The sequence below is a fragment of the Nuphar pumila genome, chromosome 13 (genome assembly GCF_984573655.1).
Source record: "Nuphar pumila chromosome 13, dmNupPumi1.hap1.1, whole genome shotgun sequence".
Classification (NCBI taxonomy): Eukaryota; Viridiplantae; Streptophyta; class Magnoliopsida; order Nymphaeales; family Nymphaeaceae; genus Nuphar; species Nuphar pumila.
In genome coordinates, this window is record NC_143261.1 from 20,632,431 (window position 1) to 20,651,227 (window position 18,797).

Sequence of the window (18,797 nt, forward strand, 5' to 3'; positions counted from 1 at the left end):
GCTCATTAACTTTATTACTACTAAATCTTTCATGTTCTCAATCATCCAGAAAATACAATGATGATGATATCATAATGACAAGGAAAACAACTCCCCCACCTACCGATGAACATGAAAAACAAGTCCTCACATCCTCATGAGGACCAAGCGTAAAGTTGTCAAAGCGTTTATATTCACAATTTCCAGTTTTTTGGTATCTATCAAAAGTATCCCCTAGTTTGTAAAGCTGTCAGTATGAGACCACCGTACTCACAATATCACACTATTCTAGAAAAAACAGAACATGTTCAAGCCCCAAGGGGTTTGGTGTGGTGGAGGGGGGCCTTGGCCACCAGAAGGGTGGTCAGGGTCACATTCCCATGAGCATCAGCCCCTTGCATTAATGAGGAAAAGGGATAAGCCCTTGCTCGGTCAAAGCTTGGCAACTCCTGGAGGCAAGGAGTGCACCACCGGTTTACATCGTCGGGACAGCGACCGTAAATAGGGCAGGCTTAGCCAGCGCGACTAGGTCTCAGATCCCGAGGGTGGTTTCCCCATCCTTCATGGAAACATGTTCAACATCACATCTTACTAACATATGCTTTGTACAAGATCCATGTCTTGAATAAACAACAAATCACAAGATTTACGAGCACTTAGCTAACTTTCTGTAATCAAAAGCAAAAGCTATATTAATAAGCATCTGCAGTGATCATGGCTCTCAATGCCCAACATGTTACACTAATCCGCTACAAGACTTATTATTACCACAGATACCTCAAAGCATGCAGACAAGCCACCCAAAAAAAACACCAAAAGAAGAGAATCAACTGGCTTTCCTGAGGAATACTCCATGGTTCTCAACCAAGTAATAGATATATTTTACAGGCAGTGAGTTGGTAGAACTCTAATCTCATTATCAAGCAAGTGGAGCATTCACTCTGGCTGTAACATCATCAATCACCTGAAATCTGCAAATAGCAAACGTAGCAAGTATTAGCTGTCAGCATTAGGGCAGGAGAAACATCCTGAAGAAGCATTATGATTGCATGGAGTTCAGCATCAATTTCGTAGTTGTCTGTGCCAAAATAAGTGGTGGACTGATAGTACATTCAAACTGAAATTACAACCCAAATGACCAAGAAACGTTATTCAACCAAACCCTAAATTTTTAATTACCATTCCAAGTGCAAATTTTCAACAAGAAAAAATTGGTCAAGGGAAATAGTACACATGCCACACATATCCATGATCGAAGTAACCGTAGAACAGGTCCGAGCCTTGGATCAGTATCCAAAATTCCAAATCATCATGTTTTCTCTAATATATCTGAGAAACAAATTCCACATGGTTTTCTTGTGCAAAATGTTGGAAATGAAAAATGAGAACCAAATGAAAAGAAACACATACTAGCTGGTATTTTTTTTGTTGCTAAAGGCCTATTTCAATTGGGGATTATTAAAACAAGTAGTCTACAGCGCTGAAGTTTCAGCTTACCTTAGATCACAATGATCAAATGCAAATCCCAATTTGATACCTTCAAGTACTTAAGTAGAAAAAATCAAGTATAGACTCCTCTTTTTAGCAAATGCGTTCAGATTCCAAGGTTAGCAGCATGCTGTGCAGCTTATATCAGTAAATACTTTTCAGGGGTTCCTTTAGAAAAAAATGTTAAGACCTACTAATATCTCCAACACTTTCCATGCACGAGATAATGGAATAGCTTAATAACTTAGATTCTGCTCCATCTGCAAATAGCCTAGTGAAGAACACATATACCCAGCTCGCTTTCTTCTGCAACAGAATGCCTCCTCTAGTCATTGCTGTTGTGAATGACAACTAAAAGGTGCACTGCCCGAGCATCTACAGATTTCAGCATTATATTCTACTTTCCTGAAGCAGCCAGCTTGTAGAAATTATTGATCTCTCTCATTCCATTACAAAAAAATATTAATTAGCACCTAAATTTAGTTAACCAGAATAGGCCACGCTCTTTTGACATCAAGCCCAAACTCTGGCCTTTAGCAATCTTAGCTTCAGTGAAATATGAGCAGTGTGATTATTAAAGAGTTGAGTTGGTTGATTGATACCCTCCTTTGTGCAGAAGTCATATCACCAACTCTTAAATTTCTTTTCTCAACCCTTGGTCTGGCAACTATGAATGAGTTAACTTATTAAACTGTAAAATTATATCCAATAAAAAATATGCAAGAAAATAATTAGAGTTATGTCTACTAAGTCCCCAATGCCAAATAAGAACATCCATAAGACTTGCACAAATCTCTCACCCACTCTGGACTTCAAAGAAATGTGACAAAACTCAAAAGAAGCGTCCATGGCCAGACTAGAGCTTCCACAGATTCAGTGAAACATAATCTCCTTGAAGACCCTTTATGCAGGCCTAATATAATCTGTAAAATCAGAAGGTTCCTCGAACTACAGCCCCAACATAACAAGAAACCAACCATGTTAAGAATCTTAAGATAGAGATGGAAATGCAGCTTAGGCCAGGCAGAGATCTTCCCCCCAGTTCGGTAGTTGGTTCAGTGAAAGGATCAGTTGGAACAACTACATAAAAGGATGAACAAAAAGAAATGTCTCCTAGCTGCAGACTGACCTGTCAATGAACTTCAACTTACAGCATTCTGCATGCAATGGCAAGAATTAACAAGACTAGGCCCTCAGCATATGCAACACTTTTTGTGGAAAACTAAGAACATATTTTTCCGCAGCAACAAATTAAAAAAGATCTAGCAGATCTAGTATCTAGAAATGTCCTTCTCCATGACTATGCTAGTGCTCTCTTAGACTTAGATATGGGCTTGGGGTTAGACATGCCCTGGCCCATATCCATTCCACATCACTACTATGGCCCTAACCTTAGAATCTTTTTAAGAGAAGAATGGGTGCCCACTGAATATGGGTCATAGGATTTGTGCCTACATGTGTAGGAAACTTTGATGAAGACAGAACTGGATCTGGTCTTGTTTCTAGGCCTCGAATGCTAATTTCTCATAATAAGAAAATTAACAGGTACTGGGTATGTATTGTGACATGGGTATGCCATGAAAATTTCTTACGGTCTAGTTCTGATTTTTGTCCAAGCACCCAACAACATGCTTGTCAGCTTCAGATAGATGTGCACACCACAAGTACAGATACCATCCATGCGTATAGGTTCCTTGAAGATGTGTTTACGTTCCCTTGCATGAGCATATGAGCACATAATGTGTATGCACGTGCAAAATTGCACAAGTACACACACACTGCGAGAGAGAGAGAGAGAGAGAGAGAGAGACCACTAGATTTCAAATGATTATCATAACCGAAGTTGAAAGCAAATAATCACCTTTGTGGATAAATACATATTTCTTCCTGCATGAACACATTCATAGGTGATGAAACTTATAGACTATCAAGAACCTTGTTGCTAAAGAATGTTGGTGTCTTCCTAGAAATCGTTGTACCTAAAGTCTAAATATGTAGCAACGTGCAGCAACAAGATGAAGTAAGATTACAATAACTTCACAGCAGGTTTAAGTGTTAAAATAAAATAGATACAAAGGGAAGTATGGGATTGAAAATGAATAGACATTACAATAGCAAAATCAACCTCATTAAGGTATCTCCTGACCGTTGCTTTTTTGAAGAAAAACAGGTATTTGGATAATGAAGGGAACTTTTCTCATGAAGATCATCCTAGAATTCCATATGACTTTGTCACTTGTCTCCTCATGTCATTAATCTATTAACATGACATGCCAGCAAAGCGCTTGATATATTAATTTGTTTCAACACAAGGAAGCAAAAGAAGCAGCTGCAATAGCTTGGGATTGGATAACTGTAGATCACTAGAGTAGCAATCCTCAATACTAATGGAATCAAAATTCTCTCTGGATTGATCAGAAGATCCTTTTTTCTCATGAAGATCATCCTAGAATTCCATATGACCTTGTCACTTGTCTCCTCATGTCATTAATCTATTAAGATGACATGCCAGCAAAGTGCTTGATATATTAATTTGTTTCAACACAAGGAAGCAAAAGCAGCAGCTGCAATCTATGTCACATGGGTGCGGGTGCGGGGATTTGGCACTTCCAAAAAACTTGGGTGCAGGGGTGCGGCAGGGGAAAAAATGTAATATATATATAAGGAGGGTCCGGGGAAAGGGAAAAAAATCTGTATAAAAAACAAAAAGAGGCAAAAGCAAACCCCGAAAAGTTGAGCTTTCCGGTTTTAATGGTCAGATGTGTAAGTATGGTTAAGAAGCTAACATTTAAGCAGTTAAGCTGTTCTTATATATATATATATATATATATACTAGTTCCAAATCCAGATCTACATCATCAAATCCTTCTGGATTCAAAATCGGATCAACTGTAATCCAGTCTGTTTCCAACCTACTTTCCCCCCTACTGCAAGGTGTTTTTCAATTGGTGGCCTAGGTCATGGATTGCATGTCAGCATACAGGTTTAAGTTGGATATCATACTGGTGTGGGTTCATTTTTTGTTCGGATCTGGCATCCCAGTCAAGATCAGTTACACCATATTGGAGTTGGTTATTTCCCGGATCAGGTGCGAATTGAAACCATAGTGACCCACGACTTGTGAACGGGTCACGTATGAATATGACCCAACACCAAGTAAGATCGGATTCAGTAGGGCACAAAAAGATGCAGACTGACACGGACAGACACTCACATTGGCGTTCACGCAAAACCCTGACCCCCCTCTCTCTCTCAGTCTCTCTCTCTCTGAAAATCCATGGCGTCCTTCCCAGAAAATCCTGACTAACGGCGAAAATTCGGCGAGAACATGGCCGGAAAACGGTCGTCTACATTCCTCTTCGTTGTCGCCTTCTTCCTCACCGTCTCATCTCTTAGATCGGCCTCCAGGGCGTCGACAGCAGAAAACACAGTGGTCCACGCCACACCCCCAACCCATCGCTGGCATTCTCCTCCAGATTCCGGAAAGGGAACAACGATACACTCGAGAAGACCTTCGGTCGAGCTCGAATCCCTCCAGATATCGGAGGTTGCAGAAAACTGGACCGAAATGACCCTGGGTGCGGTCAACGCACCCAGGGTCGGGTTGACCGCACCCGGGGCCGCACCCGCGTCAAGTCGCATCAACGTGGGTGTGGCACCCTGCTAGCTGAATCCCTGTTACATAGGCTGCAATAGCTTGGGATTGGATAACTGTAGATCACTAGAGTAGCTGTCTAGGAAATGTAATGAAAATGGAAAAATAATACAAGTGGGAGACCCTGACGGGCTTACAAGAGCAGAAGAACATACACAACAAGGACCTCTTATGGGTCAATACCAGGGTTACCGGAAGCGCCTAGCTAAAAGGGGAAGCGCGCTTCGGAAGCGCGAAACGTCTCTCTTCTGAAGCGTGGGGGGAAGCATCCCCTTTTTTGGGAAGCGTGCTTCCCTTTAATGGGAGACGCGCTTCCCTTTAATGGGAAGCGTGCTTCCCATCACGCTTCCCCTGTTTTTTCAATTTTTTGTATTTTTTTTTTTTTTTGCTTCCCCCTCGCTTCCGAGACGCTTCCTAGGTCGCTTCCGAGACGCTTCCTAGGTCGCTTCCGAGACGCTTCCCGAATCGGTCCTAAGTGGTCCCACGCTTTCCCGCTTCCTAAAATTTTGAAAGTGCCTCGCTTCCCGCTCCCGCTTCCCGTATCGCTTCCCGCTCCCGCTTCCTCAACTGGCAACGATGGTCAATACAAAAACACAAGCACATAAGCCACTTAGGGGCCAAGAACACAAGTAAAAAATATAGGATTTTATTAGGAACAAAAATACTTAAGAAAGCATTAAACAAGAGAGGGGAGAGCTCCCCTTTATATAGGCAAGAGGGACTCAATAGAGTCATTGGGAGCATCCCAACGACACTCAAGCCAAACGTTCTAGGATGCTGAGGTTAGTAACAACCATCAAATCATTTGGTCTTGGGCACCATTGATACACATAGCTACGATCATTTATTTTTAATCCATTTTTAGCCATTTGATTCTTTTCTTGAGATTTACCATTTAGTCCACTTCTTTGAGTTTCATCAATTTTCTTTTTTTGAAAATGATCAATTTTCATGTTTTAGCCAATTAATCTATTTTTGTTTTTCCCCTTTAATGGTCTCTATTTGCATTTTCATCATTATACATTTGGTTTCAATGTTTTCATCAGATTGGACTTTTCTTTTCATCAATTCATTTGATTCTTATCTTTTTCTTTTTCTTTTTATTTCATGCATTGCTCTTGATTTGTCCATATTTTTTTATTCAACTTTTATTTGTTTGGTTATTTTGTCAAAAAAGGGCTATTATGTGTGAGAACCTGCCTCCATCAGTGGCTTATCATGAAAGACAAACAGATTTACCCGCTAAAGTCATACTCCAATTTTTAGCTCCAATGCGAGAATCATTACTCCAAAGTACCAATATAAGAATAGTGAAGAATTTTGTTTTGGAATCCTAAAGGTGCTAGGGCTCAACGTTAAATTACTTTTGCCTTCTACACTCAGTTGGATATAAAAGTTCAGCTGGCCCAATCAGGCCTTTGAATGGAAAGTTGTGTTAAAATGTAAACTGTAATATATATATATATATATATATATATATATATATATATATAAAATTTAATATTATTATATTTTCTTTTATTATTTTCTTTTATTATTTTTCTTTATTTTCTTTTTAGCATCTAGTTCAATAGAAACTAGATATTTGATCCAGTCAAGTTCCTGTTGGAACTTGACTGTGCAAATAGTTGTTGGACTGTAGTCCAACAGCTATAATAAATGCTGTTGGACTATAGTCCAACAACTATAATAATAAATGTTGTTGGACTGTAGTCCAACAGCTATATTAAGAGACGTTGGAATCCAACGTCTCTTTTGGAGAGCTCAAAATGAGCTCTCCTCTCTCTTCCACTTTTTTGTATATATAGGGGTGAACCCCTTCAATGTAAATAACCATGCTTCTTAAGCATTTTGTTCATGAATAAAGTATTATTTATTTTTCAAGTGTTCTTCCTTTTATACCCTTTCAAGGGTCATGCTTGTAGTGTCTCCAATAGACACTTGTTTGTGAGTTATTTGTGCATTTGTTGAAGACCACCATTTCATTACATGGTATCAGAGCTACGAAATCCTTAGATCTTGAAGTGCTTTCGCCTCGATTTCCGTGCCACATTTACAAAAGGTGTTTCATCACCTTGTTCTTGGCTCAAGAAGATTTGTTTGAAGAAAGGCGAACTTGTGCTACAAAAAAATTTGGTTTTGTATCCTCTCTTATTCCTTTGTCTACTCTTTTTCTTTTCTTTTTATTTTTCTCTCTTTCTCCTCCTATTTATTCCTCTCTTACCCTTGTAAAAGATGGATGACAATGATAAGATCACCATCATTCCTATGAAGCTAAATGATACTAACTATGTAATGTGGGCTTCGATTATAAAGCACCACATTTGGAGAAAAGGTTTATGGGGTATAGTGGATGGTTCCGATTTAGAACCTAAACTATTTCTTACCAAGAAAGAGGATGATAAAGAGGTTCCTCTAACGGAAGAAGAGAAGAGTAAGGCGTTAGCCACTTATGAAAAGAAATGGAAAGAATGGAGGATAGGGCATGCAAAAATTATGTCATGGCTCATCAATACCATAGACATTAAAAAATGCTCTAGTCTAGCTAAGTTTGAGCATGCCGATAAGGCTTGGGAATACCTCAAAAACATGTATTCCCTTAAAGATATTGTACATGTATCCAATTTACAAGATAAAGTTTGGACAATGACTCAAAAAGATAAAACTATTCGAGAATATTATAATGAGTTGTCCGAACTTTGGGAAGAGTTGGCTCTTCTTGAGCCCAAATGACATTGTGCCGAAGACATCGAGCTTCGCCAAAAGCAACTCAATATAGAACATTTCTATCAATTTGTGAATGGTCTAAGGCCGGAGTTTGAATCCACCAAATCGGCTTTTTTACATCATGGAAAAATTCCTTCTATTGTTGATACTATAGAAGAGCTCACTGTGGAGGAAAATAGACTTAGAAAAAGTACTCCAAAAGTTGATGATGACTCCGTTTTAGCTGTATCTAGACCGGGGAATCATACTCGTACTTACAAGCCGCCTCATTTTGGAAGCCAAAACGGCGACTTTGATAAAAGAAAAGTTATTTGTCATCATTGTCATGAACCGGGGCACTATAGGCCTCAATGTCCAAAGTTAAAAAGAAGAGAAGAAAAAATAGTTGCAGCTGTTGAATCTGAGTCAAAAGATCAAGATGCACCTGTGTCTATGGCTCAACTGATGGAAATCCTTCAACCTCTTCTCAAAGGGGTATCCTCCTCAACTGGAGCGGCAGTTGCATCTTTCTCCGGTCCAGGTAACTTTCCTTGGCTTTTAGATTCTGGTGCTTCTTTTCATATGACCCCAAATGTTAATAGTCTATCTGAATGTCTTAAAAATAACTCAAGTGTGTCAAAGGTTTTTACAGCCGATGGCACATCTCTTGAAGTAAAAGGAATAGGATGTTTTGAAAATCTTCAAAAATCCAAAAGATTTTTTATCCCAGAAGTTAGATATATCCCAAAACTTAATTTGAAACTCTTATCTAGCTCGCAAATATCTGATTATGGATGTAATATCTCCTTCTCTTCTCATGGTTGTTGGGTACAGGATCGCCAGTCAAGGAAGCTGATTGGGGAAGACCATAGAGAATGAGGACTTTATTACATGAACTTTTTGGAATTACCCAAGAATGCATTTTGTTATAATATTCAGAAATTAGAATTGGATTTATGGCACAAAAGGCTTGGCCATCCTCATATGTCTAAAATTCAATATTTTCCAAGTTTGGAAAAATTTTGTAATTCTGAAAATTTTTCTTGTAAAGACTGCATTCTTGGCAAAATGAAAAGGTTACCATTTCTTAGTAGAACTTTTGTTTCCTCACGACCACTTGAGTTAATACATTCGGATGTTTAGGGCCCCGCACCAGTTATTTCCAAATGTGGTTATACATATTATGTCATTTTTGTTGATGACTTTTCTAGACATACTTGGATTTATTTTCTTAAACATAAATCTGATGTCTTTGCTAACTTCCAAATATTTCATAAAATGGTTAAAAATAAGTTTCAAAATGATATTTCTGTTTTTCGCACTGATTCAGGGGGAGAATTTATGTCCAACGAATTAAAAGACTATCTCAATTTACATGGTATTACACATCAAAGATCATGTCCACACACTCCACAACAGAATGGCCTAGCCGAACGCAAACATCGGCACATTATGGAAACTACTAGGACATTGCTAATTGCAAATCAAGTTCCAAAAAGTTTTTGGGCTGAAGCGGTCCTAACTGCCACCTACCTCATTAATAGGATGCCATCTTCCTTATTAAAGAATACAACTCCAATAGAAAAGCTTGTTAATTTAACTCCAGATTATTCTAGATTAAGAGTCTTTGGATGCAAATGTTTTGTTTTCACCAACAGAAATGACAAACTCTCTCCTCGTGCAATCTCATGTGCCTTTTTAGGATATGCTGATAATAAAAAAGGCTACAGGTGTTTCGATTTTCAAAATGACAAATTATATGTGTCAAGAAATGTATCTTTTTGGAAAAAGAAAGCTTCTTTGAATTTGAAAAATCTAAGGATGTCACTGAATACTCGTTTTTAATTGATCCAACTTCAAAATCCAATGAATGTGATGTTGGATGTGACCTTGACAATGATCAAAGTCCCATTGTTGTTGAAAATGATGATAATGAAGAGCAAATCCATAGGGATGTTAGTCTATAATATTCAAGACGTAGAGAGCAAAATCTTCCATGTGCATTACAAAAATACTCTGAAGTCTCACCTAGAAGAACGTCTAGAATCTCTAAACCTCCAGAAAAATTTGTGTCTTATGAATCTTTTTCACCCACGTATAGGGCCGCCATTACATTAATACAATCATATGTTGAACCATCATCCTATTCTCAAGCAAAAAATCATATAGAATGGATAGAAGCCATGAAAATAGAATTGGATGCACTAGAAAAGGCCAATACTTGGACGATACAAGATATCCCTCCGGGTAAGAAACCTATAGGTTGTAGGTGGGTATACAAAGTCAAAACCAAAAGTGATGGGACCCTGGAAAGATATAAGGCCCGTTTAGAAGCAAAAGGATATGCCCAAGAGTATGGCATCGATCATGAAGAAACATTTGCTCCTGTGGCCCGTATGACCACTGTTAGAACTTTAATAGCCTTGGCCTCCATTAGAACATGGCCTATCTTTCAATTAGATGTCAAAAATGCTTTCCTGAATGGGAATCTCGTTGAAGAAGTATACATGGAAGACCCACCTGGTATTAGTATCCCTAAGGGTAAAGCTCTTCGTCTAGAAAAAGCTCTTTATGGTCTTAAACAGGCTCCAAAAGCCTGGTATGACCGATTTAGTCATGTTATGCTTGATATTGGTTTTCAACCTTGTTTAACTGACACTGCTTTGTTTGTTAAGAAATCTAATGTAGGCATCATTATTCTTCTTCTCTATGTGGACGATATGATCATCACCGGAGGCGACAAACAGGGAGTTGCAAATATCAAATCTCTTCTTAAATCTCACTTGAAATGACTGACTTAGGTTTATTAAGATATTTTTTAGGCATTGAAGTTGCTTATTCCTCTCGGGGGTATTTGATATCTCAATCTAAATTTGCTCTTGATATCGTTTCCAGGTCTGGAATTACAGATGATAAGAAAGTAGACACTCCAGAAGTTGTCAATGTTAAAATGAAAATTGATGATGGAGAACTTCTTGATGATCCTACTCCTTATAGACAGCTTGTTGGAGCTCTTTCTTATCTTTCCATTACTAGGCCATATATAACTCATGTGGTTCATACAGTCAGTCAGTTTCAGCATGCTCCCACTTCCGTGCACATGGGAGCGATTTTGCATATTATTAGATACTTAAAATCCTCTCTTTCACGAGGACTCTTCTTGTCTGCTTTATCTTCATTAAATTTAATTGCATATACTGATGTTGACTGGGGAGGTGATCCCAATAATAGACACTCAACTACTGGTTTTTATGTGTTCCAAGGTAAAACCTTAATTTTGTGGAGGTGCAAGAAGCAACAGAAAGTCTCTTTTTCCTCCACCGAAGTTGAATACAGAGTCATGACAACCACCACCATGGAGGTTGTTTGGCTCAGACGATTGCTAGCGGATATGGGAGCTAAAGCAACGCAAGCTTCAAAGATGTGTTGTGACAACAAAAGTGCGATCTACATTGCAAGCAACCAGACATTTCATGAGCGCACTAAACACATTGAGATGAACTGTCACTATGTCAGAGAGGAATACTTACATGGAACCATTGATCTGCCATATGTTACATCAGAATATCAATTAGCAGACTTCTTCACCAAGCCTCTCGCTGCTCCCAGATTTCACTTCCTCTTAGACAAAATTTCGCTCATTGTACCGTAAGTTTGAGGGCGAGTGTTAAAATGTAAATTGTAATATATATATATATATATATATATATATATATATATATATATTATTTAATATTATTATATTTTCTTTTATTATTTTCTTTTTTTATTTTTCTTTATTTTCTTTTTTAGCATCTAGTTCAATAAAAACTAGATATTTGATCCAGTCAAGTTCCTGTTGGAACTTGAATGTGCAAATAGATGTTGAACTGTAGTCCAACAGCTATAATAAATGTTGTTGGACTATAGTCCAACAACTATAATAATAAATGTTGTTGGACTGTAGTCCAACTGCTATATTAAGAGACGTTGGAATCCAACGTCTCTTTTGGAGAGCTCAAAATGAGCTCTCCTCTCTCTTCCACTTTTTTGTATATATAGGGGTGAACCCCTTCAATGTAAATAACCATGCTTCTTAAGCATTTTGTTCATGAATAAAGTATTATTTATTTTTCAAGTGTTCTTCCTTTTATACCCTTTCAAGGGTCATGCTTGTAGTGTCTCCAATAGACACTTGTTTGTGAGTTATTTGTGCATTTGTTGAAGACCACCATTTCATTACAAGCTGGAGTGTTATCAAGAATGGATTGTGAACCCTCTAAGGGCCCGTTTGGTTACACCAAAATATCCAGATAAATGGGATATTCGAAATAAAATGATTTAGATAAAAAAAAAATTGGGTGTTTGGCAGCTTGGAATCCTAAAGGTGCTAGGGCTCAACGTTAAATTGCTTTTGCCTTCTACACTCAGTTGGATATAAAAGTTTAACTGGCCCAATCAGGCCTTTGAATGGAAAGCTGGCCTGTTATCAAGAATGGATTGTGAACCCTCTAAGGGCCCGTTTGGTTACACCAAAATATCCAGATAAATAGGATATTGAAAATAAAATGATTTAGATAAAAAAAAATGGGTGTTTGGCAGCTTGGAATCCTAAAGGTGCTAGGGCTCAACGTTAAATTGCTTTTGCCTTCTACACTCAGTTGGATATAAAAGTTTAACTGGCCCAATCAGGCCTTTGAATGGAAAGCTGGCCTGTTATCAAGAATGGATTGTGAACCCTCTAAGGGCCCATTTGGTTACACCAAAATATCCAGATAAATGGGATATTGGAAATAAAATGATTTAGATAAAAAAAATGGGTGTTTGGCAGCTTGGCTATCCAAATCAGATTTAAAAAAAAAACTAAATTTTTTAAATCCAGTGGCTCCCTGGATTTACAAAAACTGGATTCTTTTCAGAAATTTATGTCCCAAAACACAGGCTTATGACCTACTGTTCTTCGCCCCTCTACCTCCCCATCCCTGCAACTACCTTCACCTCTCTCTCTCTCTCTCTCTCTCTCTCTCTCTCTCTCTCTCTCTCTCTCTCTCAGACATGGTGACACACCAAAGAAATGACCAGTGTCTCATCCGTGTAAGTGAGATTGCCCACTGGAGAACTCTTCTGCTCATTTTCCAGCAGGCCACCTCCGTTAGGTGGCTTCTATCGCCAATAAATCAGAAGATCCTCCTCTATCTTGGATGCATGCGCTAACTTGAGAATAACGAGTAATGTCTTTGATTCTCTTTGAATGTTATAATTCTTCTTTTCATGAAGAATGGAAAGTTGTGTGCCACTTGTTTGATGAAATGTCTGAAAGTGATGCCAATTGTCATCTCACAATTACTATATGATTTTATTTTGAATTCGTTTTGACTATTTATTTTATTATTTACCTTTTCATTTTCTTTTCTTGTTTAAATTTTAATGTTGATTGAAGGAAAAAGATTGAACAGGTTGCTTACGGCATTGAACTTTTCTTGAGCCCTATAATATTATCAGTTGGGCTTTTAGGTGCTTTATATCTTAAACCCTAGTTGGGGGAAGGGAGGGGTGGATTGAGGAGGTACTTTTCGTAATTGTTCCTGAATGGCATGGTTATGTCGTATAATTTATTGCCATCACAAGCAAAATTCAAGAATTTTGTATAACCAACCAAACATGCAGAAATTAGAACTTGGATAATTTATCTAATCTTGAAGTACATCCAAACACTATTAGTTATTGAGAACTAAACAGATTGAGGTTATAAAAAACCATATAAATATGAAACCAGAAAAATAAATTTCTAGATTTGTAACCAAACAGGCCCTAAAGAGAATGAGCCATAACTAAGGAAATACGGATGTTTCTGTCCCAACCAAGTTATCTGCACATTGCAGCAAGCCTCTGTTGCCAGGTTGGTTGCCATTCCCTTCTGTCAAGGGGCCAACTTTAGAGTCACATTGCATTACATCTATGTGTCTATCGGCAAGACTTTAAAATACATTCTCAACTTATCTTAATACATCCTAAAGTATCTCTAAAGCAACTCCAAGTCATGTTTCAACTTTCCTCAGAATGATCTGATACAATTTGACTTACACCATTAGATTCTAAGAGGAATTAGGTCAGAGACAAAGGTTCCAGGTCATGTCAAGCTATTTTATAGGAAAATCAGGAGGCAAGCACTTTGAGAAAAAAATTGGATGACAATTGCAATTTTGGGCAGCATCAACCCGAATTATTAAGCTGAAACAACCATTGTGTTTGAGAAATGATGGGACCAATTTGCACCGTGAAATAAGTGTCAACAATATGGTATATGGTGAGATTATAGAAATGCAGATGAGTACCTTCTGTTTATAAAAAAATAGATGCTAAACCATAGCGTAAAGGTTAATCATCTAATGTAAGTACTTCTCATACATCACAAACCATGTGGAATTTTCGGATTTTCGAGATGGACCAGATACACCAAATGACATCATTTAGTAATGAATCCATTAAAAAAATTTTATAGTACTACAACCTTTCTTTTTAGAGATCATAAGCAGTGAACCATTCAGAAAGAAATCTCATGACTTGAAACTTCACAGCTGGCTGCAGATCAGTTAAAGTTTCCAGTCTCTCTATCGTCAGGGAATTTGCACAGTCTCAACAGGACGTTAACTTCCACCAGACTTTTCACTTTTAAACCTAGTTAAAGTCTATGCTGGAGCTGGGTGTGTTTTCTGCCCGCAGGTATCCACCAGAAGTTGACCTTGAATCCTGCACTTATGCATTTGCTTGGCTTTCGGACCCTTACAACCACAAGCTCTGGCCATGCTATGGCAAGGTTATGCTGGCCGCTCCAATGTGATAGACATTTAGACGCATATTATTCAACTGACTCTTCCACCAAAGTCTCTTCCACATGACCTGATTTAAATAATGTAGTGACCCTTGCACTGGCCAGATGGAGTCAACATAGACCTAAAAAAGCAGTATATGGGTTTGGCAGATCAAGTCTGCCTGGTGGCATATCTGGTTGAAGTGGATTGCATGCCAAAAGCTCATAGAACGGTCTAGAAAGGTATCCAGATGCATGATAACCTGATCAGAATTGTGATGGAACAGTTTGAGTTCTCCTGAGGATATGATCCCCACCCTCTCCTCTCTTTTCTGCATAAGAGTACTTTTGTGTATGTTCTGAGGACTTCTTGTAATGTTTCTTCCCTTTTCTCTCACATTCTTTCATTTTTTCTTCCTGTTTTTCTGCTTGTATTTTTTTGTGATTATAAGGTCTCTCTCTCTCTCTCTCTCTCTCTCTCTCTCTCTCTCTCTCTCTCTCTCTCTCTCTCTCTCTCTCTCTCTCTCATGTGTGTGAGCACACTTTCATGCACACACAGAGGAAAAGTATTAGCATATGGTACCAATGGAATCAAATGCACACACACACTGCATGTGGGCGCATGTGATTCCCTTGGTACCCTATGTAATCAAAAGCCCACCTAAGCACCCTAGGCATTGAGTTATCGCCTAATCCAGGGGACCTAGGCGCCCTGGACTAAATTAAACAAAAAAACACGAACATTTTTTAAACTTTTGATTTATTTATTAAAGGTTAGGGCATAAACTCTCTCTCTCTCTCTCTCTCTCTCTCTCTCTCTCTCTCTCTCTCTCTCTCTCTCTCTCTCTCTCTCTCTCTCTCTGCACAAATTCCTTAAACCACTTTCTCTCCTCTTGCCCCCATGTCCATTTCTTCTGCTGTTGCTGCAGCATCTGCCTCTTCTTCCTACTCCGCTCTTTCTCTCCCTTCCCTTTCGTTTGGTCTCCCCTCCTCGCTCTCCCCCCACCACACACACACACACCACCACCACCCCATGCCTCCTTCTTTGGCTGAGAGAGAGAGAGAAACCGAGAACCAAGATATACATATGTATTTCAATGCAAAACTGATTTCTGTGATACATATTTTTGTGAAACACTGATAATATGATTATGTGATAGTGTTCATGTTTTATTGTTAATTTTTTGGAGATAATGTTCATTGATAAACTGATTTCAATTTTTTCAGCATTTATTTAATTTTTTTTATTTTATTTTTATTTTTATTTTTATTTTTATTTTTATTTTTATTTTTATTTTTATTTTTATTTTTATTTTTATTTTTATTTTTATTTTTAGTTTTATTTTTAGTTTTTAGTTTTTCCTTTTTGGGGTCCCAACTAGGCCTTTTAGGGGTTTACCGACTAGTGCTTTTGATTAGATAGTTGGTACTATATACTAAAATGTTTTCCATGCCCCTTTCTCTACTACACCAATAAGCAATCTGTAATTTCATTGTCCTTCAAGCATCTCCTTGGCAAAGAGAGAAACCAAAACCAGATTCATGGCACACAAAAATAAAGTAGCTAGCATTCATAAAATGCTTAGGGATCCACATGAGTTAGACAAGTTTTGTAAAACATCTAGAAAAATGTGTTTGAGATACATTTGCATTGTCCTTATAATGTAGAGTTGCATCTACAATTGTGATTGTTGTCATGCCACAATTGCAACATATACCAGATGCAAATGTATTCTTGATACTATTTGTTCTCTCAACATACACATTAAAATCCACCTGTTCATTCTTGCAAAAACTGATCACCACTCACATCGTTCTATTCTGTAAGGACACAATGCACGAACTCCCTTCCAACCTTCTCCATGCCAAACTTCTTCTAGATTTGATGACTTCATGATTTCTTATCCACAAAACCCTTGTTTCTATCCATTTTCTCCACCGAATTTGCTAGCAAAATTCCAGTTTCCAACAACATGGTAAAAAGAATATTGACTAGTACTCCAGAAATGAATATGTCAGCAAGGACCTAGATTGTCAATTGTTTACAAGTAGAGCTACATCAGGAGTGAATGTTTATATTTCCGGTTCTCATGATAGATTCAGCATTCATTCTTTTTTATTAGAAGCCTGGTCCTCTGTTATCTACATGCTGCTGTTCAGTATATTCGCCATGTCTTCTCACCATCCTATACATGAATCGTGGCATCCTTCTATGCCTTTTTCATCTTGTTATCTTATATAGGGAACCTCTTATCTTTCGAACATGTTGGCGTGCAGTTACATGAATATTGGAATTAATAACTATAAATGTGTAAACAATGACGGCCCTCAAGGTTGTAACTTAAACGAACAACAGAGGCAATAAAAGAAAAGAACAAACAACTATACTACCAATCTCCACATTCGGCGCCATCCACATACCTGGTTAAGAGGATTATCAGGTGATTTCTTCCACAACTTCCAGATCATGTCCTTGTACTGAGTGTGCGTCAGGCCTGGCTTCTCCTCCTTCAATTTTGCAAGCTCGGCTTCCTCGAAAGTCTACCATATAATCACAATAGGAACATGATTTGTCAAAAAAAAAAGGAAAAGGGAAGAGAAACAAAAGAATTCATGCATAAGGAAATGATCCCATGCAATTGAACTTAGTACAATTTCTAGGGTTTTGAGGGCTTCCTTCTCATAGATCACGATCAGACGGTAACGACAACGATTCCAGATCAAATCGAAGAATAAAAAGGAAAATATGTAAAAAAACGATCGAATACCTTGAAGGAAGCTTTGAGCCTCCGTTCTGGGTGCCGATCGACGGGCAGCGGCTGCTCGACGGTTATCTTGGCAAGGGCTTCTTCAACCGAGTGGGCCTCGATGAGGGCATCGTCCCGATTGGTGTTCTGAACGAGCACCATCCTCTCATACTCCTCCTCGTCGGCCATCCGGCTCTGTCGCTTCTTGGCCTCCTCGGCGCGGAGGAGGATGGAGCGCCGCTCCTCCTCGCGCTGACGCTCGAGCTCCGCCCCGGTGACCTTGGGGACGGGGATCGAAACTCTCATCGACTTCTTGTCGGGCTTCTTGCCCGCCTTCTCCAGCTCCTTCTCCTCGAGCTCAGCGAGACGGCGGACCTCTGCCCTGCGGGCGGCCGCCTCCGCGCGCTTCTCCGCCTCCTCCTCCTTCTTCTTGGCGGCGCGGGACTTCTGGCCCACGCCGGCCTCCCGCCAGTACCCGTCCTCCTTGTCGCGCGCCTCCTTCGCCTTCCTCTCGTCCTCGGCCGCGCTCTTCCGGGCCCTGGCGGCCTCGGCCTTGCTGTTAACGCCCATCTTCTTCGGCATCTCCGCTGCTCCCTTTCCTCCCCTCCTGCCTCTTCTTTGTCTCAACTCAGAGAGAGAGAGAGAGAGAGAGTGATGGAAGAGAGATTGTTTTGGTCTATCAAGAAACACAGGTGTATGTATACGACCTTTATAGCAAAGCAGGTTATATGCTCCCCCGAACAGGGCAGTTAGCTACATCTCATGCTCCGGGTCACAAAGAGCACAACGTATGTAAGCATATGTGTCTCATATCTCTATGTTTGTCAGCATTAATGATTGCAAAGACTTAAGTACCCTCTCCTCCATTGGTGCAAAAAAAAATAACGATTCTTAAAAAAAAGTGATTGTAAAGACTTAAGTGCCCCGAAGATGATTATTTAAGACCTAGTCTCTGCACTGCAGGATTATCTGAGAAAGAAATCTCCCCTGGAGGAGGCCATGAACATCAACCCTCTCACACTCTCTCTTCCTTCTATTTCTGCTTCTATGCACATCCAACAGAAGATCTTACATTGTTCCATCAAGCATCGGCTGACCTGAACATTGACTGTTGTGGAGCCTGATTCAGAGTTTTTACCCTTACAGGAGGAGGGTTTGGGGGTTCATCCCAGCGTGGGTAGCATCATTCAACTAAATGAGTTGTAGATCTTGATTCAGAGTTTTACCCTTATAGGAGAGAGGTTTGAGGGCTCCTCCCAACGTGGGTAGCATCATTCAACTTGAAGAGTTGTGGAGTCTGATTCAAAGTTTTTACCCTTACAAAAAAGGAGGGTCTGAGGGCTCCTCCTAGCGTGGGTAGCATCATTCAACTTGATGAGTTGCTTTCATCATGTTCAGTTGCTTTCTAGATTATATTTTGAATTCTGGTGCA

At 39.1% G+C, this 18,797-nt stretch overlaps 1 protein-coding gene across 1 annotated transcript; it reads right to left on the reverse strand.

The window, feature by feature from the left end:
* Positions 1 to 644: 644 nt before the first annotated feature.
* On the reverse strand, positions 645 to 18,041 carry LOC149818031 (uncharacterized). The gene is made up of 3 exons (XM_089985076.1): positions 17,387 to 18,041; positions 17,040 to 17,159; positions 645 to 950 (listed from the first exon to the last, which is right to left on the reverse strand). Exons 1-3 carry the CDS (start codon positions 17,945 to 17,947, stop codon positions 936 to 938), a joined length of 696 nt encoding a protein of 231 aa, XP_089841202.1. The 5' UTR covers positions 17,948 to 18,041; the 3' UTR covers positions 645 to 935.
* Positions 18,042 to 18,797: the final 756 nt, after the last annotated feature.

What these genes read in the sequence shown, in the direction of transcription:
- LOC149818031 (XM_089985076.1), bottom strand. Translation starts at nt 17,947, where the DNA reads ATGCCGAAGAAGATGGGCGTTAACAGCAAGGCCGAGGCCGCCAGGGCC. An exon ending in GGCTCAAAGCTTCCTTCAAG is followed by an intron (nt 17,160 to 17,386) that starts GTATTCGATCGT and finishes ATTATATGGTAG; the next exon opens with ACTTTCGAGGAAGCCGAGCT.